Here is a 25218-nt window from a genome sequence, read left to right on the forward strand (position 1 = left end):
TTCCATTAAATGATACAATATACTCATTTTTTTTTTTTTTACAATATACTCATTTTTTATTGCCTGGCAGCATAGAGAAGTGGGAGCCATACAGACTTTGGCATTGCATAGATTTCCCTTGGAATCTCAGCCCTGTACCTCCACTGTAGTTTCCTCATCTGTCTACTGAAGGGCTGAGAACCTGACTTGCATGTTGTTTTATTTCAAAGTTCAATGGATAGAGTAACAGAAGATGTTAATAAAGTATTACACATTTGTTTTAAAATACATATTCATGAATAAAACATTTAGACTTTCTAGAATCACTTGTATTACCAATGTATTATTAATAAATTATGTATTCATTTAAATATACATTCATGAGAGAAATTTCCAAAAATACAAAAATTACAAAGAAAAAGGAATAGTCCTGCTATTTTCTACTCTCAACCCACTCTACTCCTAATGGATAATTTTTGTTAACAGTTTGTTATGTACTTTTCCAGCAAGATAGCTAGATGAATGATAGATTGTAGATATACCCCTTTTTTAAAAAATGGTAACTAAGATTTTGAATGTAGGTGTTTTTCATTTTTATCATTATTTTGAATTAGTGATTGTAAAGAACATTTTGCCAGTGATTTGCTGAAGTTGTCATTGTTTTCATATTGTTTTTATACGAGTTGTTGTATGCCAGCTTTTACTACCAAAGACCTAACAATTTACAGACCAGAGCAAAGTGGGATAGGATTGACCATACACGTCTTTTGGGAACCGTTGATTAGTTGTGGCAGGGTCTCTGCTGGAATGACAATGAAATACTCATTTTAAGGTTATAGATACTGAAAGGCAGGCTAAGCCAAATTAAAGACTAGCTCTTAAAATACTGGTCTGCAAATGTCTACAGAGCTGAAATGTGTAAATTAGAGATTCACTGGAGTCTGCTAGCCAAAAGTGAAAACGAAAGTGCTTACAGCTCACTAATTAATGCCACATGTCCAATTTGATGGCAGAAAAAAGGAGCCACCCAGGCCTATCAGAGAAAGCAGTGGCCTGGGGGTCAAGAGAACTGAGTCTCCTTCTGTTCTACTGAGTCACCAACAGTAAACAAGCCTGTCCTTTGTCATCAATGTAACCATTTAAAATAGGGGTCATAGTTACCACCCTGTTTTCTTCCCAGAATTGTGGTGGCAATAAAATGAGGAAAATAAATAGATCAAATTCCACAAAAACCATGATATACCTATAATTTATTGCTAAACTGCTAATGTTCAGATATCTATAATGTTTATATATTTTACCAAATTTTAATGAGTTTCTATCAGGTCAAGCTCTTCAAGGAGCCGTTAGTGGACCAGTGTTGGTCTGCAAACTGTTACTGGTCCATGGCGAGTAATGGATTTGGAACAGAGCAATTATATGTCTGTGGAATTTAATCACAAATAAATGGGTTTGTATTTTGTATGTTTCTAGTTTTTTAATTTTACAAATTATTTGTCCATGAGACACTGGAAATAAAAGGATCCAATTCTTTATCACAGAGAAGCACAGTACTCGGGCACAGAAGCTGTGGTAGATAACAACAGAGAGTGAAAATGACCTAGGCCCTGCTCTCTCAGAGCTTGGGGTCCTGGGGGAGACCCACATGTTAATCAGATAACTCTAAGTAATTGTTATTTGTACTGAAATAAGTGTTCCTTCTCAACCACTCTCCTCCTCTCTTCTCCCCTCCTCTTTATCTCCCCACCCTCCCCTCTCCTGTCTTCCCCTCCCTGCCCCTTCTACACCCATTCATCTCTCCTCTCCTCCCTCCCATCCCCTGCCATGACTTGCTCTCCCTACTGTCCCCCTTCATCTTTCATTTGTTTTTCACCTTCTCTGATTCTTATATCTGAGAAACTTTATTCAGTAGAATCAATTAGTATCTTATTATCAGTCATAGTCAGCAAAACCAGAACTATTTCAATATCCTGATTTTTGAAGAGTATTATATTCTCTTTCTGATCACCAAGGAGCATGTGCCTACCTTCTTTTCTTTCTTCCTCCTTTCCTTCCTTCCTTTCATCCATCTACTGGGCGATTTATTTAGAATTTGTTGAGCCACTGCTATGGGGCAAGCATTGTGCCTTGCATCCCACTGTAGTCTTACTTCCTATTCCCTCTTCCCACCCCTAAAAGGAAAAATAAGCAAAAGTAATAAGAGAATTGAAATTCAGGATTCTGTAGATATTTAACCCGGGCATGCACTGTCTTAATAACAGTTGTAAATAATAGCTGAAGTGATATGCATGTTGAGTAAATGTAAAATGTTGTCCTGGTTTAATTCATTAATTTATTTACGTTGTTATGTCACTATATTTACTATTACAGATTGATTATTATACCTTGATGCCTGTAAGAAAAAGGTATATTTTTTGGAAAAAATGTTTAAGTAGAGTAAAATAAAAAAATCTATGTCTTGTTTTCTTTGGTCCAAAAAATTAAGCTCAATTCATATCTACAAAGCACTCAAGCATTTTGTCAGAAAAATTGAGAGATAGAGGATAGTATCCTGTAAACAGAAAGTGTTTCTCTGCCTTCAGAGACAATCATGCCTAACATGGTTTCTTTATTTTTAATATTTATTTATTTATTTTGGCTACGAAGGGTCTTAGCTGCGGCATGTGGGATCTTTAGTTGCGGCATGTGGGCTTCTTAGTTGTGTCATGCATGTAGGATCTAGTTCCCTGACTAGGGATCGAACCCAGGCCCCCTACATTGGGAGCACGGAGTCTTACCCACTGGACCACCAGGGAAGTCCCAGCATGGTTTCTTTTCATGGCTGGGGTTTGCAGCATCACCAGAAGAATTAGGTGACATGAGATCGTCTCCTGGAGAGATATGGGGTGGAGAGGAAAAGACAAGGGCCGTGGAGTCAGCTGCCCTGAGTGTGAATCAGGCCTTGGCACCTATGGGACCTTGAGGAAGTCATTTAATCAAGATCCCAGAATATGCCTCTGTGACATTAGATTACCTGGGCCTGCTTTGAGGAATAGATATAACAGAGTAAGTACCCAGCACATAATTTTTAATTATTTTTCATGGTACATAGTAGGCACTAATTAAACAGTAAATATATTTGCATCAGTTGCTTCAAATAATGAAGGCAGAAGGGAGATGTCAGTGTTTTTAAGAATGATGTGTCACAATAAGGGAGACAGTGATTTAAGGAATCCAAGAACAGAAAGTAGGGAACAGCCAGGCTGTGAATTAACTTTGATCTTACTGAGTTATATATAGAGTTATCATATAATCTGTTGCCCAAACAGGAACACATTTGAGAGTCGAATGGGGCACAATTAGTAATTATGATGACACCATGTGAGGCCAACCTGCCACATAGTCCCTGTACTATGTACCTTTTCTCTGTGTCCCTCTCTCCTCACGCTGTGGCTTCCTCTGCTGAATTCAGCTTGAACATGGACCCTGGTAACCTCTTCAGCCCAGTGTTTCCTTGTGACTTTGCTTCAGCTGTGACTGCTAACCCGGTTAGGAGTTTGGGCTTCTGAGATTTTATTATGCACATGTATAGAATGGGAGTCTTATTAAAATGCAGATTCTGATCCAGTAGGTTTGGGGTAAGACCTGACATTCAGTGTTTCTAACAGGTTCACAGATGATTTTGACACTACTCGTCACTAGCCCACACACTGAGGAGAGAGGAGTTAGCTCAAATTCTGAGATGGAACCTTTTTGACCTAAATCACCTTTCCGGTTTGACCACATTGGTTGTGGTTTTGACCTTTTATGGTTTGATGGTTCTTTGGTCAGGTGCCTGCCTTGGCAGTATTGACCTTGGAGGTCATGTGGCTACCAAGACAGTAGGCTGTTGGCAGGTTTATTTGTTCCAGAAGGGAGTATGGAGAGGATGTCCATACACTAAAATGATGTATTCAGTGTAATTAATTGTCCTGTTTAGTTTCTTTGAATGGAGAGCCACTGAGAAAGGATCATGAAAATGTGCCATCAGCAATGAACACCACACTAAACTGGCCATTCAAAGCTCAGTAAATGTTTCTTCTCTGGTTTAAATCAAGAAGCTAGGGCTTTCAAATCAGAATCCACTGCACTTTAGCTAAAGGACAATTTTATAGATGGACATGGTTATGTAATTTTGGTATAGTAGCATGGGGGTGGGGGGAGAGGAGTATATTTTGAGCAGCTCTTGGCTAATTAAAAATAATCACTTTGTAAACAGCTCTTATTTGGGTATAATTCAGAGAGTTTAAGTGGATACAATCAGTACAGAGACTTAAAGATATTATTTTTTAATGGTCAACCAAGACAGATGTTTTATTTTCAATTTGAGGAGAGTTCAGTGATTTATCATGATAGAAACAGTATTAATCAAAATGAACATATATAACTTCTCTAAAAAGAATATTTATTACCTGAGAATCCTTTTAATACTTAGTCATTTTTATTTTTCTCAAACTCACTCTGACATTACTTTTTGACAGTCCTTTTACTGTAATAAATAAAACATCAGCAAAACCCCAAATGTTTTCTCTTCTTCCATTGACTTTTTAAAAATACCGTATTTCTACTTGGCGACTTGTTATATATACTACTTTATGCAAAGGAATGTTACAGCAAGGGCCATAAACATTTGGGGAAAAATGACTTACATGTGTGAAAAATTGATGTATGATATAATATAAAATTTTTGAACTAGGAAAAGCAAGAATTGAGAAAATAGAATCAATGTGGTTTGGAATCAATGTAATTCTTGAGGCATTTGCTGAATATCCACTCCACAGAAGTCATAATGCTAGCTTCAGGGCACACAGCAAAGAAAAAAGCTTAACCTTTCATTGTTTGTGATTTAGCAGATTTGGGCATCAGAGCAAGAGGAAGAGGCTATGTTCTTAGAGGGTATTTCTCCAACTTCAGTACCCCCTACACGAACACTAATGATGATCACTTGATCACTTTATTTCACCAGGTTCCTGACACCTCCCAGGGTATTTCTTCCTAATCCCATGATTCCTGGCCTCAGTGCCCTTCACCAAGTACCTCTTCTGCCTACTGGCTGTCTCCCTGTTGTAGAGCTTGTTCCAAGTTGCCTTTATCTTGTCTTCCTCCTCCTCCCCATCCTTCTCCTCTTCCTCCTTAGTTTGCTTTCTTTATATTCTACTCTCCCCATACTCAAGCCATCTCTAAAGCCTACCTTCCTTGAGAGCTAATAGAGCATAGTGGTTTCCAAGGGCTGGTTGTGACGTCTGCCATTAAGTGCCAGCTTTGTCATTCATTAACTGTGCTACCTTTAGAGAATCACAGGATCTTTTCAAGACTCAACTATTTTCACTTTGGTAAAATGTGGCAAACAATGCCTATGAATTTTACTTCACTGGGTCCCTATAAATTATAAATTAGGTCAGTTATGAAAATTACCTTTTTTTTTTTTTTTTTTGTCTGATCTGGACAACATCTTCCAAAATAAAGCAGTTGACCTCAGCAGAGAAAAAGAACAGACCCTGGCTAGTTGTTGGTTCCCTGGGAGGTTGGTCTGGAATGCTGGTTCCAGCTTTTGGTTTGAGAGATGAACCTGTTAGGCTCCACCCCAGACAGAGAGCAGGACCTCTGTGACCCTCCAACCATTGTTTTAAACCAGTTGACCTTGTTTCAAACATTGTTACATGGTCATTGGTAGGGATGGGCCTGGGAGAGCCTTTCTCTAGAGGAGGACTTAGGGCAGGATGGCTGCCCTGATTTTGCCCAGGCTGCTCAATTAGAGTCAGCTTCTCAGCCACCCACAACTTGGAAGAGTTTGCTTGGTTTCAAAGTCAGTGCTTTGAGGGCTTTCATGGTTTCCTTGAACCATGATCCTCCTTTTTCCCAAAATCGGTGCTAAGACTAACCTCTGGTTATTTAATTCAGGATTAATACAATTAAAGCTTTAAACTGACTCAAGTATACTGAGGGTACTCAGTACTTAGAGTGTAAAGTAGAAATGTAAAATGTGGAAACAACTCTTCTGTCTTTACTGTTTGTTAAGTTCCTGCAGTTAATACAACCAAAGCAAGTACTATGTCTGTGGTTGAAAATGTCTCACCGTTTTATCCCTGGGTGGTGACAAATGTCTGAAGGCTTTATGGACTGATGAGGAACACTCTAGGATCCTGCTGTTATTAAAGTTGAACATTTTATTATTTATAAATATCCCTGACTTATAGTTTACTCTCTACATTGCAAGCACAGCGTTTGCTATTTTTGCAGAGAAGTTTATTTTAGAGTTGGGCGAGTAGGTCTTTCTCCCCTTCTCCCCATTTCTTTTGTATTTACTCACAGAACTATTCAACCTTGCACCTGGTGGCATATGCACATGTTGTACACTTACTGAATACTCATTCATAGCAATGAAGCCATTCATGGTCATCCAGGTTTCATACTCTTTCCGATGAGTGTGACCACTGGCCCTCATCTATCCTTTGCCCAGGCTCTGGTGATCTGGGGTGATGGGTGTGATGGTGGGAATATAAGTGATATCAGAGCTTTACCCTGTTGAGGTGGCTGCAGGGCCCCTGGCTTCATGGTGCTTTGCATAGATCTTAACTGTGGTCTGAGTGCAACTCCTTTATTTTTTTAAATTGAGATATAATTGACATACAACCTTATATTAGTTTTAGGTGTACAGCATAATGATTTGATGTATAGGTTGTGAAATGCTAACCACAGTAAGTCTAGTTAATATCCGTTACCACACATAGTTACAAATTTCAGTTTTCTTGTGATGATGAGATGAAAATCACTTTTTAAATAGAAAAGTAACAAACATGTTACTGTTCTCCTTCAACAAGAGGACTTTAATTTTCTGTATCCTTTAAATACTGATGTTAATGTCGGTTTTCTTTGATCTCATATAATTGTAAATTCTTTGTTTTTTTCTACTTACTCAAAATTTTAGCAAGTTTTCTAAAATAATATCGTTTGACATCATTCAGCCCTGAATGTCAAATGGAATTGTCTTTGGTTATAAATATCATGTCATTGGTCAGCCAGTACTCTGCTAATCATGGTGATATTGAAAGTTCATCTGCATTTATAAAAATATCATGGCTGTTCAGTTTATGCTAATTACAAGAAGCATAGGCAGAATGACTTTGTTAAGTGAGGGGAAGGTGGTAGCAGGCTATTCACTGTGATTCCTGATTTTATGAAGTACTGCAAAATGGGTAACCTTAGATGACACCTTTCAATTTGGTAGTGTCTCTAAGAGCCTCCTAAATCGAAAGTTAAGTCTTTTCTTTCCCCACGTAGCACTGCTTTTTCAGGCACTTCTCCTCACAATACCTAGACTTGTGTTTCCTGCTGAGGTGTAGCAGTACAATTTAGATAGAAATTTGGTCTGAAATTAGGAAATCAGTTTCTAATCCTATGTTTGTCACCATCGAGGTGACTTGAGCAAATAAGTTCTTTATCTTTATCAAGATCTTTAAAATAGAAAAACTGATAATCTTATTTTATGCCCAGATCTGTTTTGAATATTGTAAAGGAAATGACTACCAAAAGGATTTGTGTAATTAAGATGTTTAATGATTCAAAACAATTGGCATTACTCAGATGAATCTTTTTGTTTAAATCAGAATAATTTATTGTTTATTAGAAAGATACCAATACTTTGACAAGCATCTAAATAATAATGCTTTATAATTGCCACCAAAACTCTCAGTGACCTTGAATCCTTCAAGATGGCCAATAAGTTCATTAATACCACTGTTATGGACGATGATGGATTTCAACCCCAGAGGTAGAAATAGTACAGAAAGCTCAGGGAAAACTTCTTGGATATCAGATAATGAATTGGCATTATGAAGGAAAAAAAGTCACAAAATATTGACTCTAAGAACATCACAGGTGCTAGAAAACAGAAGTCTTGAGGCCAAAGTAAAGTGAATTATATCAGTTGTGATCCAATCTGGAAAATGTTGTTCATTCCATGTCATTCATTAGAAAAATTTAATACAAGGCACTCTTTGCAATGTGTGAAGCAATGCAGGAATTAATAACAGAAGGAAACCTCTGCTAGAGCTAGAGGTGGAAAAGCTGGGGAGGAGTTGGCATTACTAGAGGCCAAGAGCCAGAGCTACTTGCTGGGAAACAGACACACAGAAGATGCTCCCTGGCAGGAAGACACTTCCTGGCAGGACTGAGACATGGAGAAGATGCCCCCTGAGTTGGAGACAGAGAGGTCTCCTGAATCAGAGAGGGTGTATGTGTGGGATGGGGAGTGGGGATACCCAGACATTTTCTCTTTCTCCCCTCCTGTCTCTGCCAGTATCTCCCATTGTTTAAACCAAGTCATAAGACAATAGTCAAGGAAACCTGGGAAATGGTTTGCAAAGAAAGGGAGAAGAATGGATCTGAGAGCAAACCAGCAAATGACCAGTGCATAAGAGGAAGGAGTGTGTGGAGAACCTTTCAGAATTCTCAGTGTAGGATTTGCTTATTAAGTCCAAGAAGTGCTTGGTGGCTCAGGTTTCTTGAAGTTTCAGGATGTTGGCATGAGAGCTTCAGCTTCCTTGTTGAGTGGTCCTGGCTCACCCACAGCAGGAGGGAGAGGGACTTTTTTGAGAGTAGGAGGGTTAGGAGAAAACACCACAGATCATGTACTCTAATCATTCACGTCTAAGTTACTCTGAAAACCTGGGAATGAATTAGGTCTAGACGACTGCAGGATTTCTCTTCTTCATCTGCTTGCTAATGGCTGAAAATACCACGAGAAAATCCTTTCATTCCACAATTAGAGATAAAAGGTTTAAATTACAAGTGCCTAGCTGAAGTAGCATTTTCCTGTGGGGGAACTTCAGTCAAGGGATAATCAATCAGTCAATCTGTCAATCTGTTTCTCAGTAAAGTGGCTTACAGAGAGCCAATGTGCACACAGATAGCTTGTGGATTTGCCATGAAGATGGGAAAAAGAACATGAGGGACACTGAGAACAAATTTGGAAGATTTTGACAATGTTTCCTAGAATGATACTCTTTACCTACTATGCAAGCAAAAACTGACAATGATTTCAGCACATGTGATACCCATAGTTGGTACACAGTTCTGCTCTATGGGTAAAGATTCTTGACTTTGTAAACATACACTTGACCTTGGTAAAGACCTTCTTGCCTAGGAGTTTGTTAATCAAGGTAATCAAAGTGATCCTTTTTCCCAAAAATAACATCTTTAGTTCTTCAGTACGTATTGAAATAAGCTCTTTGGGCAAAATCATATCCTTTTAGGAGTCTTTTAAAAAGTGGGCCCAGACTGGCTCTTGTTTATTAGTTTTGATCAAGGGAGAGAATATTTGGCTGGACTCTTTTTCTGACAATTTCCTAGAGATTTGTTAAATGGCATTAAAATATACTTAGATTCTGTCTTACTGAGCTCAGATTTGAGAGCTGTCAGTCATATTCAGTTCTCTTAGTATCAACACTTACCTCCCACAATTGCATATTCAACCAGTTAGTTGTGGGAGATGATCTACATTAATTTCTCACATGTGGCCCCAAAACTCTTGTAAAAGAATTGCTTCTAGATTCTAGAATTGCTTCCTGCCCCTGACCAAGATAAATGAAACCAAGACTTCAGATTTTTATTGGGTTAGAAGTTTTTAGTGCCCAAGGGAATCTGTATTGTTAACAATCTACCCAGGAAATTCTGAAGCAATTAAAGTTTGAGAAACACTGATACACACCAATCATTGAAATATACTTGAATAATTTTGAGTGGTATTACCTATCTTAATGCACCATAGACATTCCTTGATGTTTGTCACTGTATTCATTTTATATTGCTGTGTAGTAAATTACCACAAGCTTAACAGCTCTATAGGTCAAGAGTTGAGGCAAGTTCAACTAGGTTCTAAGCTCCGGGTATCACAAAGGGTAAAATCAAGGTGTCAACCTGTCTAACCTCTTATCAGGAGACTGGTAAAGAATCCACTTCAGAGCTTATTCAAGTTGTAGGCAGAGGTTACTTCCTTGTGGTTGTAGGACTGAGGTCCCTGTTTCCTCGTCAGCTGTCAGCCCTGCCCCTTAACACTGCTTGCATTCTCTTATGTGACCTCCTCCATCTTCAAGCCATCAGTGGCACTGTGAGAAACCTTTTGTGCTTTGGATCTCTCTAACTTCCTTTTCTGCCAGTAACTGGAGAGAGCTCTGTGCTTTTAACTGTTCATGTAATTGATCAAGCCCAGTCAGGTAATCTCCCTATTAAACATCCTCTGTACCATATGACATACCATAATCACAGGAGTAATATCTCATATTTATAGGTTCTAGGAATTAGGGTGTGGAATCTTGTGGGGAGGGGCACTTTTAGATTCTTCCTACCAGTGTCTAATGCAGTAACACAATATTTATTAATAAATAAATAGTTCACGAACATATAAAGAGAAGTAAAAAGACTCACACTTTATTTAAACAGACACTAAATAGATATGTGATTGTGATCTCCTGTGATTGTCTAATTCAACAAATAGTTATTGTATAATTACCATGCGCTAATCACAGACTGATAAAGGAATAAGAACTAGAACTTGCCCTCCAATAGCTTACATTTCATAATTAAACACCTCTAGAGAGAAACTTATTTGATCTTTTGATAATTTTGTCAGAGTGACTTCTCATATACTTTACAAAAAACTGATCTGTATAACTTCTAATCTTTAATCTTCTGACAGGTAATAAAAACACATTAAAATGTTCAAATATTGGATTAAATTATATCTCTCCCTACAACCCCTAAAAGTGTTCTCTTTTCAAATTTAGCATCCTCTAGTTCTGTGACTATATTTTATTACATGACCTCAAGTCCTTTTAACATGTACTTTGTATTTTTAACTGAACCCAGTCAAGTCACTTAACATTTCTGTTCCTCAGATTTTTCAGAAGTAAAACAAATATTATGCATTAGTTAAGCTTTCTTTTTTCAAGTTAAAAATTGTCTTTGGCTAAATTAAGCAAAAACAGTACAAAAAATGGGAATCTATGGAAGGGGCACTGGAATTTCTCACAAAATTTCATAAAGGACTTGGTTACCTAATAATCTGGAAAGACAAGAACTAAAGGCAGCTCTAATTTTTTTTTAAAGGATGGGAACTCCATCGACCATAATTGTTATACTTTCTTTCTAAAGATTAACATAAAAAGACCTAGTTCCAATGACTCCCTTTTTCTCTGTCTCAAAGCTCCAAATTTTTCCAGGGTGGCAAGTGATCATGCTTCCTGGAGCCTACACTTGTGTATTAGGAGGGGATTGTATGAACTAGGTTTCTGTCCCTATGGGTGCCTAATACATATCATCATTTTGCTGCTAACGCACAGACACACAAACGCACACACACACACACACACACACACACACACATATACACACACATCACACCATCACACATCACGCAACTTTCTTGTACATCCAAAGATAATTCTACTGAAAACTTACTACCTATTTCACTTAAACCACAAACAACCTCATTTTCCCCAAATATAACTAAATCTAAGTCCTGTCCAGCTGTTGCACAGAGAAAGAGAGGTGATGTTAAGAAGCCCCACTTTCTGAGGCCGGATCACCAAAGAATATTCTTACCTCTTTTAGTTCCGTAATAATTGAAATTATACAGTTAATGGACTAATTAGCATATTTAAGTACCGCTACTATCCCCTGTATACAACAGTGGAAATAAAACTTAAGAAAATGAGGCATCTGTTTTTAATCCTCAGACACTTGACAGCTGACAGCAAACAAAGAAATCTAGATAAATATTGCATTAGTTGCACTATTTCTGTGCCTTATTCCAAAGCCATAGCTAGTAGTTATGATGAACCAGCTCCACTACTCCTTCCATATTTTCTTTTCTTTCACTAGCAATTAAATGACTCAGGGTATTTGCCAGGTGGAGCGTCATGTCAGGAAATGAGATTTGTCTCTGCCTGCAAGGATTGCTTTGACAATATTTTTCTTTCTGCAGAGCAGAATAAGAAATGCTTCAGGTGTTCTCGTGGACCCTCATTCCAACCCATTTTGGTTTTCGGAAATCTTTTATTCCCCAGTTACTCAGGATCGATGATGGCAGGCAATACATAGCTCTTCTGTTTCTCTCTTCCCATAGTGGCCTGCATGGTGTGAAATGGTCAGTTGTCTAGCTCATTTCTTGGAAGTATCCTTCCCACAGGCCAACAGAACCTACAGCTGTAGAGAAGAATTGTGAGAAGTGTCACTTCCATTTCTGGAAAGGCTTGTTTTCCAGACTGATATTGTGGCTAAGAGAGGTAACCCCAAGTATCAGTAGCTGGTTTAGAACATGACCACATCCTGAAAGGCAACCCCTCAGGCTCAGGTAATATCTCTCAGAGCATCACAGCTATTTTTTTAAATGTTTTTCTTTTTTATTGTCTTCTTTCTTTTCTTTTTAAAAATTTATTTATTTACTTACTTATTTTGGCCACGATGCACAGCATGCAGGGTCTTAGTTCCCTGACCAGGGATTGAACCCGTGCCCCCTGCAGTGGAAGTACGGAGTCTTAACCACTGTATCACCAGGGAAGTCCCCTACCACAGCTACTTTTTATAGTTTTTAATAGTTCATTCCATTATTTTTTAAGGTCTGTAATTTGTTAGGGATGGAGTAGGTAAAAAGAGCAATGACTCCAAGGGAAATCTTCCGGTTGCTTCATTTCTTTTACTGCGATGTGATTTCATTGATTAAATTTAATGTGTGGGGGAAAAAAAGGTAGCATATAAAACATTCTGAAGTTCATATATAGTTGTGTTAGAGAAAGAATGGGCATGAAATACAGGACCAAGTCAAAAGTAAGTGTCCATCTACTGAGGACAAGTAACTATCCCCTCTAATTAAAGGCATCAAATACAAATGCTCTGCCACAGAGAAGTTGGCAAGCTTCTCAGATTTTGTACTTTATCAAGATCTTAAGATTGGGTACTTTGTTGGCAAACTGGGTACTCAGATCAACATGGTGACAGAAACCCCCAGTGCCTGCCCATGTGTATCCTCTACCCCCGCTTTAATTGCCACGCAATTCATGATCCCACTGAGCAAACCTGGGGTTTTGTTGGAAATTAACATGGATATGAACATTTTAAGCCCTTAGCCTATTGTGAAAGATCTATCAAATATCATCCTTCCTCCAACTTCTCTTTAAAAATACTCCAAACTGTTCTTTTTCATGTCTCTATACCATTTGGCTGCTTCCTAAGAAATGGTGTAAAAAATAACCGTAGATTATCTTTGTTCTAAGGAGAATATACAACTAGACTTACTGCTCAAAGTCTTGCCCATTTAGTGGATTTTCTTCTATATTTGGGTCTCTCCATGAAAGGACTGTACCTTTGCAGTGTTTCACAGAGTTATGGAAACCAGGCTGACATTTTTCGTTCTCGGTTTTTATGAAGAACTTCTTTTAAGACAGTTAGGCAGAGATGAAAGAAACAATTGTTGTGTGACAGTTTTCAGCAACCTGCTCACACACCGCTGGGGCTGAACAGACTCATTTCTATATATTGCACTTCCACTTGATGAGGAAGGACTACTGAGCATGCCTAAATACAATGTTTAGTGGACCAAGTGTGCTCAGTTCATGATGTCCATGTGGAAAAGAGTTAGGAGCTCTTATCAAAAGGCAAAGTCATTCAAGGAAGAATACACTGCCTTACACTAAAACCTTGGTTGTCCTGACAGAAATTCTCCTGTTAGGGATTACCCCCGGCTCCATACGCCATCCTGGTCTGCTACAGAAACCTGATTCACTTTGTCTTCATGAAGGTTAATTGGAAAATCCCCTTTCACTGTAATCTACACCAGACAAAACCTACTAGGTGATGTGCCTTCTTCTTATTGGTAAAGAAGTCAAGTTTTAACAACATATCCTTCACTTTGGAGTGGGTGTATAGTATATAGTTATGCTCCGGAACCTAGATTCCCCCTCATCGAGAATGCAGGCCCTTATATTTTAGAATTATCATCCATCCCTTATCATCATGTCTTACCAAGGCAGACATGATTTTACCATTTTTGCTCCCCAGAAATTTTAGTATGGTTTCATCATATTGTAGCACTGTGGTGGTTTCTAGTAGGATTTGGTTTGGCAGTTAAAGTCCCCTGTGAACTAGATTGTGGTACAGAACCGGAGAATTAATATGATCCTGGGACATGGCAGTGAGTGAAAGCAAATGGCTTGTTGTGACCTGGTGGACCGGAACTCAGAAGGATGCATTAGGCAGAATAATGGCTGATTTGTTCAAGTTAGTGAAGGAATCGGATCCAAAAGGGTTAACAGACAAAATAGAAGTATGGCTGCTTATGTCTTATCACTGTGAGCCAAGGGCACTTCCCAGAGAGGGGAGCGTCTGTGAGGTGGAAAGACCCAACAGTGCTTGCTGTAAGGATAAATTTGAAGATAGCCAAAGTCCTATCTAGCTCCATGACACTTGCTTAAAATAGTAAGCTTGTTATAATTGGTCTTCTTTTCCTTTGTTTTTTTTCATTGCTTTTCAGCTTTTCAGGATAAAGTATTTCCTGACTTATTACTGGCAAGGCAAAAAAACCCTCTTGAGTTGTTGTTTGTCTAAATGCCAAATTAGGGGAAACTCCTTTTGGATTGCATTAATTTTAGCTTTAATTAGAATATTTCTTTTCAGAATCACTTAGCCCAAATCTGTTACCTTTTTTTTCATTTAACTTAGTTTTCAGTTTGAGATAATTCATGGTAAATCCCTGAGTCACTCCTTTTATAAATTTTCAAATCACTTTCTAATAGAATGGCTTTATTGTAATACTGCATGACATTGTTTCTTGTTTCTATTGCCCATTTAATGTATTTTCTTGAACATTTCTCTCCAGTGGTTAGCTGTCAGTTTTCATGGAAAACATTGAACTTCTATAGTATAATTGTTTTAGATTTACTTTAAATTTAATGAGATTTTATCATCATATATAGTGCTTGTTGTATGAGACAGAACATAAAAGACCCACGGTATCAATTGTTTTGGTTTTAAGTTATAGCAGTAAATAACTTCTTGAGTGAGTTGATAATACTACATGAATGTCTTATTCAGCTGCATTAGTGCATTATGCTATCTATGACATCATTTGTCTTATTATCAAATTAATTTATATAAATGACATCAACTTTGTATAAAGCACTCTATATATACACACATGTATATATGTATACATATATATCCATACCTATATAATTTTCACTTACCTCTAACTGAAAGTTAACATTTTAATGTATTATAAATGTAGTCAGTAAAACACAGTATTCACAATAACTGTGACTTCATGAGCAAAATAAATCAGAGATATTTTCAAATCACATTGTAATTCTCAAAAATGTTAATGCCTATGATTTTCTATAAAATGTCTAGTTCTTTGAAACCCTAAACAAGCTAATGGGTAAGCATGAAAATAGTAGTTTATAACTTATTTAGACAATTAAGAAACCATTTGTAAGTTATTACATTAATGGCCATTTCAAAAAATAGGTCCTCTTAGAACTGGGAGAATGCTTTGTTACCAGTCAGTTGACAGTGGCTCTGAGGTGGGAACAGAGATAGACTTTCAATAGACTAGACTCACATAGTCAGTAGGCTTCTCCAAGTACCTACCCTGGGAGAACCGTTAATGATTTTTTGTGATCCAGAAAAAAGAATATACAGTAAAAGATCCACAACTTTACTGAAATATACAGTTTCCTGTCTTAGTATGTAGAATTGTAGAATATACTCAATTCCCTGTCCTCTTCCAGCTCTTTCCTGCCTGTGGTTCTTTTTCTTTTATACTCTCTGAAGTAGAAAAACCTCCACCATCACCATCATATATCTACATATATCTCACCTCTTTCAAATTGTACCTCTTGTAACCTGCCTTCTCTGATATCTTCCTCATCCCCAGTGATGTATAGGCAACTTTTCTTTCTCCGAAGAACCTACTTTATTCATTGTGCCTTATATGAAACTCAGGTAGGATAGATACTGTTTTCTGCCTTGCATTGTAATTCTTTTGTTATAGTCTAAGAACAAATTCCATGTGGAGACTCTATGAGCTCACAATCTCAAGAAGAGTGTCTAGCACACGATAGGTATTTGGTTAAAATTTGTAAAGAAAGTAATATAAAGAATATACATTATTTCCTCATTGGTAGCTCAGAATTAGTCTTACTTAATTATTGTGCTGAGCTTAAGTTATATGCTTTGCAACACGTAGCTTATCTCAGTGCCATCACTATCCTGCTCCTTTAATTAGAGCCCATTCTTCCAATGGCAAGGGCCGAATTAAGAGCTCCCAAACAAGGATAACACCCTTCCATAGAATTAATTTACTGGAAAACTGAATCTCCTTGTTACTTTCTTACTCTCAATATTGGTTTGATCATTTTAAAATCAATGTCCTTTAACCTTTTAGCAGTAGTCATGCATGCATATGTAACACACGTATGACTTTATCTGCATCAGTAAACTTCTCCTTAGTCTGAATGTTTTGACTTCAAAATGTAGTCAAAGGACTAGAGATGGGAGACTATGTTGCATTTTAGGGCAAGCAATAAATAGTGTTTTGGACCTTATAAGCATCTGACCTGCATTTTAGGATTAAATTTCCAAGTATTAATCTTAAAACGAAGATGATATATATATTTTTCCTATTCATTTTGCCCAAGGCACTTGGCCTAAAGGCTATAATGAAGAGCTACTGAAAGTGAGTACAAAAGTAGGTCAGGCGCTTTGGGAGATTTCAAATATATATCACATATATTTATACACAGAAAGAGAGATATACATATACATGTATACATATAGAGAGAAAATAGATATATGTATGTATATATATATATATAGAGAGAGAAAGATAGATATACATATTATGTATATTAATAGATATACTTAAATATACATACACACATACACCACACACTGTTATAGGTTAATTCTTTTTATATAGGGAGAATTAACCATTGACTCCGGTGCTGATGAAACTACTTCACACAAAATGCTGGTGGGGATGTTAGAAATAATTTAAACAAATGGTATTTCTAGGGTCTGTACTAATTGGTGGAGGGAATGGAGAGTAGGGAAAGAGAAAGAAGTAAACAAATAGGCTGCCACTCATGGTTAGTGTTATAGACAAGAGCCAAGCTCACTTGGACAGCCCCCTTGGCAACACTAGATTCATCCCATCAAAACTAACCTCAGCACAAACGCAACCCAAATAAATATCCAACTGCCCTCCTGATGTCACTAGATTCCACACTACCTGTCATCACATTCCACATTCTCCTCTGTTGCTAGGTACCCTGGGCACCTTGATTTCCAAAGCCCCAGGTGCTGTTTTTCCTTGGGACTCAAATACAGAGTTTTTCATTCCAATGCTATGGTATCCAGGCTGAAACTTGAGAGAAACGCCATCATTCAGGGCCTGTGAACCTAAAGGTCATATCTACAGATCTAAACACTACACTCTCTGTGTAGCAGCCCGGTACCCACACGCCAGCAGCCACTCAGGATGGAGCAAACTCTGTTGGGTAAGGAAGCAGATTTCCCGCGTAAAGCAGTAAACTGATGTGAATTGGTATGATAAATAGGAGTCTTATATCTGTGGTCTATAATTCTGAAGAAGTATCTTTAAGGAAGAGAGAATAAAAGCCATTAACGTGGTTTTATGAAACTAGAAAATAAAAACTCGTTACGGTATCCTCAATGTCTGCTCACCTCTTTATATTAAATTTTTCTAATACAGACATCAAAAACTTTGTTCTAAATTTTGATTTATGAAACAGTGGCACGTGAGATTATCGGTTCTTTTACCATTTACAAGATAAAGTATGTGGATATATATTTGATACAAATGAGTGAATAATTAATTTGGTCTTCATGAAACATACTGATTTACTCAGGAATGAAATATGTAAAGCTGTTGAATTTAGTTACCTTGGTAACATCTGGAGTGAACCACTCTGTCTAAAAATATTTTCTCCTTTATTGTTTATTCTTTATACAAAAATTATAAATACATGACTTTTATTAAAGACTCTCCTGATAAATGATAATGTTTCTCTTACCTGAAAAATGAATAAATGGTATACTATTTATTAATATGTATGATGATATCAGATTAAAGAAACAGATATAGCTTGTTTAATTTTTATCTATAATTGACATTGGATTTGTTTCATGCTAATGTAGATTTAGTTTTTAAATGTATCTTTAGCGTTATATTTTTTTAACATATTGATAAAAATTTCTTACATGAAACTTTTATTATTTTTTAAAGGATTCTAGTACACAAATGTTAAATCACAGTTTTCTTCATGAATTAAATGATTGGACTTGAATGTGTCCATTATACTCTTCTTTGGATTTTCTTGGAAAGAAATAATCAGAAATGACCTTTCATACTTTAGCATAACCATATGACTTAGCATAAAAGAACGTCCATAAAATTCCAAATTACTCATATGTTATTCCCCTAATTTTGTTTTTCAAACCTTGATATTTCCTTGTTAAAAGAATGTTATCAGTTTCTCAAATTAATAGCCGTGGAAACTGCTACGTCATATTTCTTATGGTCAGTTTCCTAAATTCTCTTATCTTCTCTCCAAATGAGGTCTTTTCTTGAATGGGTACATAAACAGAGTAATTTAAAAGTAGAATCTTGCACTGTGAACATGTTTTAATTTTCTCACAAAATAGGTTCAGAAAACTGTTTAAAAATACTATTTTGCTGAAAATTACACTGAATGCCCTTTGTTTTCATTTTTTACTAGAGCAAGGAACCTGGGCTTTGTTCTGGACCCTTGTCTATCTATTACCAATCTTAACTATTTTTTTTTTTTTCATTTTTATTGGAGTATAGTTGATTTACAAGGTTGTGTTAGTTTCAGGTGTACAGCAAAGTGTTTCAGTTATACATATACATATATTCATTTTTTTCAGATTCTTTTCCCATTTAGGTTGTTACAGAATATTGAGTAGAGTTCCCTGTGCTATACAGTAGGTCCTTGTTGGTTACCTATTTTATATATAGTAGCGTGTGTATGTTAATCCCAGTCTCCTGACTTATCCCTCCCCCCTACGTTTCCCCTTTGGTAACCATAAGTTTGTTTTTGATATCTTTTCTATTCTTAAGATTTTTTTTAGTCATCCACTCTTATTCTGCACTGCTGCTGTTTTAGTTTGAGCTTTCAGCAATGCTGACTTAGATGGCTTCTACATCTCCTAACTGGTCTCCCCAACTTCCATTTTGTCGCCTTCATACTATTCTCATCCAAGACAGAGTAATCTCTTTAAAGCATATTTTTTTCACATCACTTCCCACAGTAAATTAAAATTACTTCTGTTGACTCTCAAGGTAAAATCCAAGCTCTTTGATACACAAAACACTTATCTTCCTCCCTTTTTAGGTTTTCCTTTCTTCTGTCTCTCTTTTGCACTCAGCTCTCTACTCTTATTCCTCATGTGCCCTGCATATTCTTGCCTCTGTGACTTTGCACCTGCCGATGTCTAGGTGGGGAATGCTCTTCCCCAACTCTTCACCTGGTTAAAGCTTTGGAATTCAGCCACCTTCTTTAGAAACCTTCTCTGATGCCTTTATCCCTTGTTCTGGATTCCTTGTTCCTTTTTTACTCTGTAGTTTAGTTGCATGTTTATTTTTCTGTCTCTTTAAATTATCTGTGAACTCATTGACTCATTGAAGCTGCAGAGGTCTCTATTGGCCAAATATTTAACCCCCTTTTGGCCAAAAATAGGCACTCAGTAAATGTTTATTGAATAAATGAATGAAGAAGTGAGCTGTACTACTCCTTCAGAATGTAAACATTATTTCCATGAATTTAATTGATTAGAAGACATCAAATATTTCATTGCACCTTACGAAAGGAAAGCATATTTGAGAATAGCAGAAATCAAACAAAAAAGTCACAAAAAATCACTGAATATTATTACTCTTGCTCACTGATATTTACATGGTTTCATCAATAGCCCTGCCCTAAAGGAAACAGTTTAATACTTTTGTCCATCATAATCCTTTAAAATTAACAGTAAGTTCTTATCATAAATGTAAAGAGGAAATTAAGAGAAACAGAATTTTATTTTTAGGTAAATTTTATTTCTCACTCTGAGTACATTGTTATTGATATATTTTCTTCTAAACAAGCTTATTATGTATTTTAAAGCCAGAAAAGTTTTCCTAATTCTGCTTCTTCTCCTTTTTCCCTTTTTTCTACAGTTTTTCCATTTTTGTTATAGAAAAATTATATATACATTTAATGATATATTATAAATGATACATTTTATAGTACATTATAAATTATACATAGAGTAGATAATAGAGAATATTAGAAAATCCAGTGCCACACTGTTAAGAGGACATCAGTATTGACATTTTGGACTACAACTTTTCAGTCTTTTTGTTCTTGTGTTTATGTGTTTTCTTTTTATGAAATCGGGATCATATTGACCACACCTTACTGTAGCTAGTTTTTTCCATTCAGTGCCTCATGACTCACATTTTCTTGTGTATTTAAAATGGAATATTGATTAATTCCATAATCTAAACGTTCCAACATATGTTAAGCCAAATTTTTATTTTTGATAATTTATATCATTTCTAAATCTTGTATTATAAACAACACTGATTTAACTGTCTTTTTACCTGCACAGAGATGCATGCAATGATTAAACTCCTTAGGCTTAATAGTCTTCATAATGACTGGAGCAAAGTTTCTGAGCACTTTTAATGTTTCAGATGCATATTAAACACCCATAGCTTATACCAATATATACCCCACTAGCAGGGTGGAAGATGCTTTCATCAGAGAATTTTCACCAAATCTGGTTGTTCTCCCTGAAAAAACAAAAACTTCTTGCAAAATAATTGGCAAATATCCTGGTCTCTCTCTTTTTTAAAAAAATTTACTTTTCTTTAAGATTGCATTTGAGATTGAACTGTTTTCTTTGTTTCATCTTATTATTTTGTCTTCTAATTATTTTACTTCACTTCTTGTGCCTAAATTTCCCTACTAGATTAAAAATAACAATGGCTACTTCACAAGTTTATTGCTAAGGATAAACTACACATTATATGTAAAATTAGGTAACACAATGCCAAGCACACAATTGGAGCTCAATAAATGCTAGTTGAGTCCATTCTCTAGAGAATGGACTTGAGGATATGGGGAGGGGGAAGGGTAAACTGGGACAAAGTGAGAGAGTGGCATGGACATATATACACTACCAAACGTAAAATAGATAGCTAGTGGGAAGCAGCCGCATAGCACAGGGAGATCAGCTCGGTGCTTTGTGACCACCTAGAGGGGTGGAATAGGGAGGGTGGGAGGGAGACGCAAGAGGGAGGGGATATGGGGATATATGTATATGTATAGCTGATTCACTTTGTTATACAGCAGAAACTAACACACCATTGTAAAAAAATTATACTCCAATAAAGACGTTTAAAAAAAAAACAAAAAAAAACCCCCACAGTATCATTTACATTAGCATGCCAAAATGAAATACTTAGGTATAAATTTAACAGAATATGTATGAGATATATATGAGGAAAACTACAAAACTCTGATGAACAAAATCAAAGAAGAACTAAGTAAATAGAGACATCTTCCATGTTCATGACTAGGAAGATTCAATATTGTCACGTTGTAAGTTCTCAATCCCAATCAAAATCATAGCAAATTTTTATGGGTATTGTTTATGAATATTGTTATACCTCTTGATAAATTTATCCTGTTATCATTATAAATTTTCCTTTTATCTCTTGTACCCAAAAAAAAAAAAAATGCTAGTTGAAGTACAAACTGATTAGCATGTCAATAAAATCAAAATATAAATTTTTCTTTCCAACAGATGATTCTGCTGCAGAGAGCTTTAATGGCAATGAGACTCTGGGGCACAGTTCAATTGCTTCAGGGGGAACACACAGCAGGGAGATGGGCGACTCTAACGGTGATGGCAAAACTGGGCTGGAGCAGGACGAGCAGCCACTGAACTTGAGTGACAGTCCCCTCTCAGCACAGCTGACTTCAGAATACAGAATAGATGACCACAGCAGTAATGGAAAAAACAAATATAAGAATCTGCTAATTTCTGACCTCAAGATGGAACAAGAAGCGAGAGAAAATGGAAGCAAGGTAAGGTCATGTTACCATTTTCAAAGAACTTTTAAGTTGGTCATGAAGGTCACAAAGAAATACTTATTTATACAAGAGATAAAGATTATCGTCACTAAAAATATTGTAAACAAATCCCAACAATGGGTTACCAAGAAATTTATAATCGTAGATACTGTGTGTTCATGTTATATAAACAGAATAAATTTCAGGAATAACAGTGAACGAAATGCATCCTTTCTTAGGCAAAGTGGTGGGTTTTTATATATGGAATCACTTGATTTAATGTGTCTCACGTATATAATCTTATGGATCTGTCTTTGGGAGTTTGTTGAACTCAGATGTGAAAGTTCAGCTCTCAGAACAAAATTTTGAACTATAAAAAAATCACTAGTTTCTACTTGATTGGATAGGCGTATGTAGCAATAAAATTTCAATTAAATTCTTAAGTTTGCTTTAGAGACCTGTGGACTTCAGTCAGTAACTTACTTCATGTACATAGGAGAAATGTGTCAGTTTTCCGGATGAAACATATAGATTAAATAACTGCTTGAACAAACAATTTATCATAAACTGTGTTATACAAAAGACAGAAACGTGTTTCAGATATATTATCTAAATTTCTAGATTCTTTATAGCAGAATAAATTACAATCTTCCCCATTCCCAATGGATTTATTCTTAAAAAAATTAAGCTATATTTCTATCATTTTGAAATAATTCATGCTGATGACTTTGCTCTATAAGTTTTGAAGGTATACTTTTGAATGTATGAGGATTTTTATAGTGTACACATTTTTACTCCCTCCCCTGCTCCCACTTCTAAGTTAGAGCTGTAGAAGTGGTCTTTTGAAATAGAGCCTGAAAGCAAAATGTCTTAATCTGGATTAATTTCTGAATTTGCTAAAAAACTATGCTTTCTAAATTGGCTCTATTTAAATCCGCTTGCTTGCCTGAGAGTGTGTTGTTTTTTCCTCTTTTAAGTAAGTTACTAGACATTATCAGACTCTTAAGCACTTCTGTCTGAGGAAGGCTGTTACAACTTTTGCAGTGGTAAATACACAGTACTCTCTTCGGTGGTTTAAAGCCAGATCATACAAACACAGGTGATTTTATATTCACTAACATGATCTGAATCACCGTGTTATATTTTACAAAACAAAATAGCCCTTAAGTTTCCCTGCCCTCCACATAACCCTGTCTTTATAAAACTTAATCACAAAATGTCCTTTTAATGCTATATATCTGCTGAAATTTTTTTCTAAAATCATCCAGTGGTTTGCTCTTCTCTTCTTTCCCCCCTTGTTCAATATTACCATAGGAACTGTGCTCATTAAAACACATTCTTCCATACATTAGACAGAATGAAGTTACTTTCCTACCTCTTTCAAAATGGGGCTATAAAAAGCACAGATTGATTGAGCTGTGAAGAGTAAGATGGGAAGTGGACCCGGGGGAGAAGGAGACACCTTTGAGGAAGGTTTAATGGTTTGGTTAAAGAACAGCTTCCGCAGCTGACTGAGAAGTAGCCAGAGAGACAAAAGAAAAATCAGAAGGGAATAGTGTAGGAAAGCTAAGCAGAGTCCATCTTTCAAGAAAGAGAGCGGTCAGCTTTGATGGACACTGCTAAGAAATCAAATCAGATGAAATAGAAAATAATTGAATTTGTAAGAATAGTTGTGACAGCATGTTGGGACCAGAATCCAGAGGGAATTTTTTCAGAAAGGATATATTAAATACCTGTCACACTTACAGCAATGGGTAGATAATAGAGACAACTCAAAGACAGAAGAGTCTTTATTCATATGGCTCTTAATACAGTCATGGTAAAGAGAGTACATACGTTACCAAGTGCAATCTCGTACTGCTCACCGCACGACAGTCCAATAAGTTGAGGTGTTGGAGTAAGGAATAGCGACTTTGTTCAGAAAGCCAGCAGACCAAGAAGATGGTGGATTAGCGTCCCAAAGAACCATCTTATCCAAGTTAGAATTCAGGCTTCTTTTATACTAAAAGGGGAGGGTGTGTGGTTGGTCGGTGCAGACTTCTTGGTGTGGGAATCCTTTGTTCTTGTAGCTGTCCAGGCAGGTCCGGTCATAAATGTTATTCTCTGTTCTGCAACTTTTTATCTCTATATGAATGGAAAAGTGTTATACCTTTAAAGGTCAGAGCCTTGAGAATGGGCTATCCTGTATATTTCAGGCTGTAGGCAACATTTTTAACTTGTAGCAAAAACAATAGAACACAAAGGTTAAAGTAAAATAAACAGGTCCAGTATGGAGTCAGATTTGTTCTTCCCTATTACACATATACATAGAAAAGTTTCTTAGCAAAAAAGTAGGCAAATATCTATTCCTGTGTTAAAACATGGAGAGTTCTGAATAAGAATATACTATTTCTATTGAAGTAATGAAGAGGGCTTCCTTCAGGAAGTGAGTCTTGTACTTTGAAGGAACTGTAAGACTGCCATTTTTTGGAAGGATTCTCTTATTAGACACTGTGAAGGACCCGGAATGGAGACAGGAAGGGTGAGTTGGCCTCCTAGGCTAGGAAACTACTGTCCATTCCGACATAGGTATGACTTCATAACATGGTATTTGAGGAAAAACCCAATATCATTATGCAAGATAGACTATTTACCACCAGTTAATTTATTCACCAACTATTTATCGAGGAACTCCTACATGCAAGGCACTGTTAGAGGAAGCAAAAATATGAAAATGAGCAAAGCAGGGTCCCTGACTCTCAAAAACTTATAGTCTATCAGGAAAGAGAAGCAAACTTGTAATTATAATCTGATTCCATAAGTAATATGTTGGGCATGTGGCAGGGTGACATGAGAGAGCAGAGGTGGGACACCCATAGGACCATGATGAATCTTAAGGAAGACTTTATAGAGATTGATGCCAGAGATAAGTGTGAAGGGCAAGAAGTGATTCAGATGGGGAGGATTATTTATGGTAGAGCATGTTTAGAGGCCTAGAACAGTGAGAGAGTACTCTGAGCGTGGAGATTGGCAAGGAGCTTAGCATGGCCGCAGTGGAGAACGTGTGGAGGAATGGAGGATAGAG

At 36.6% G+C, this 25218-nt stretch overlaps 1 protein-coding gene across 10 annotated transcripts in view; it reads left to right on the forward strand.

The window, feature by feature from the left end:
- Positions 1-25218, forward strand: part of NOL4 (nucleolar protein 4) — a 410102-nt gene that overhangs the window by 198209 nt on the left and 186675 nt on the right. For all 10 annotated transcript variants that reach the window (XM_082354304.1, XM_082354303.1, XM_082354305.1 and 7 more), the window contains one exon: positions 21886-22169. In XM_082354304.1, coding sequence (XP_082210430.1) covers positions 21886-22169 — 284 coding nt within the window. The remainder of the gene's footprint in view (positions 1-21885; positions 22170-25218) is intronic.

Source organism: Balaenoptera borealis, assembly GCF_965194805.1.
Source record: "Balaenoptera borealis genome assembly, chromosome: 14".
In the NCBI taxonomy this organism is placed as follows: domain Eukaryota; kingdom Metazoa; phylum Chordata; class Mammalia; order Artiodactyla; family Balaenopteridae; genus Balaenoptera; species Balaenoptera borealis.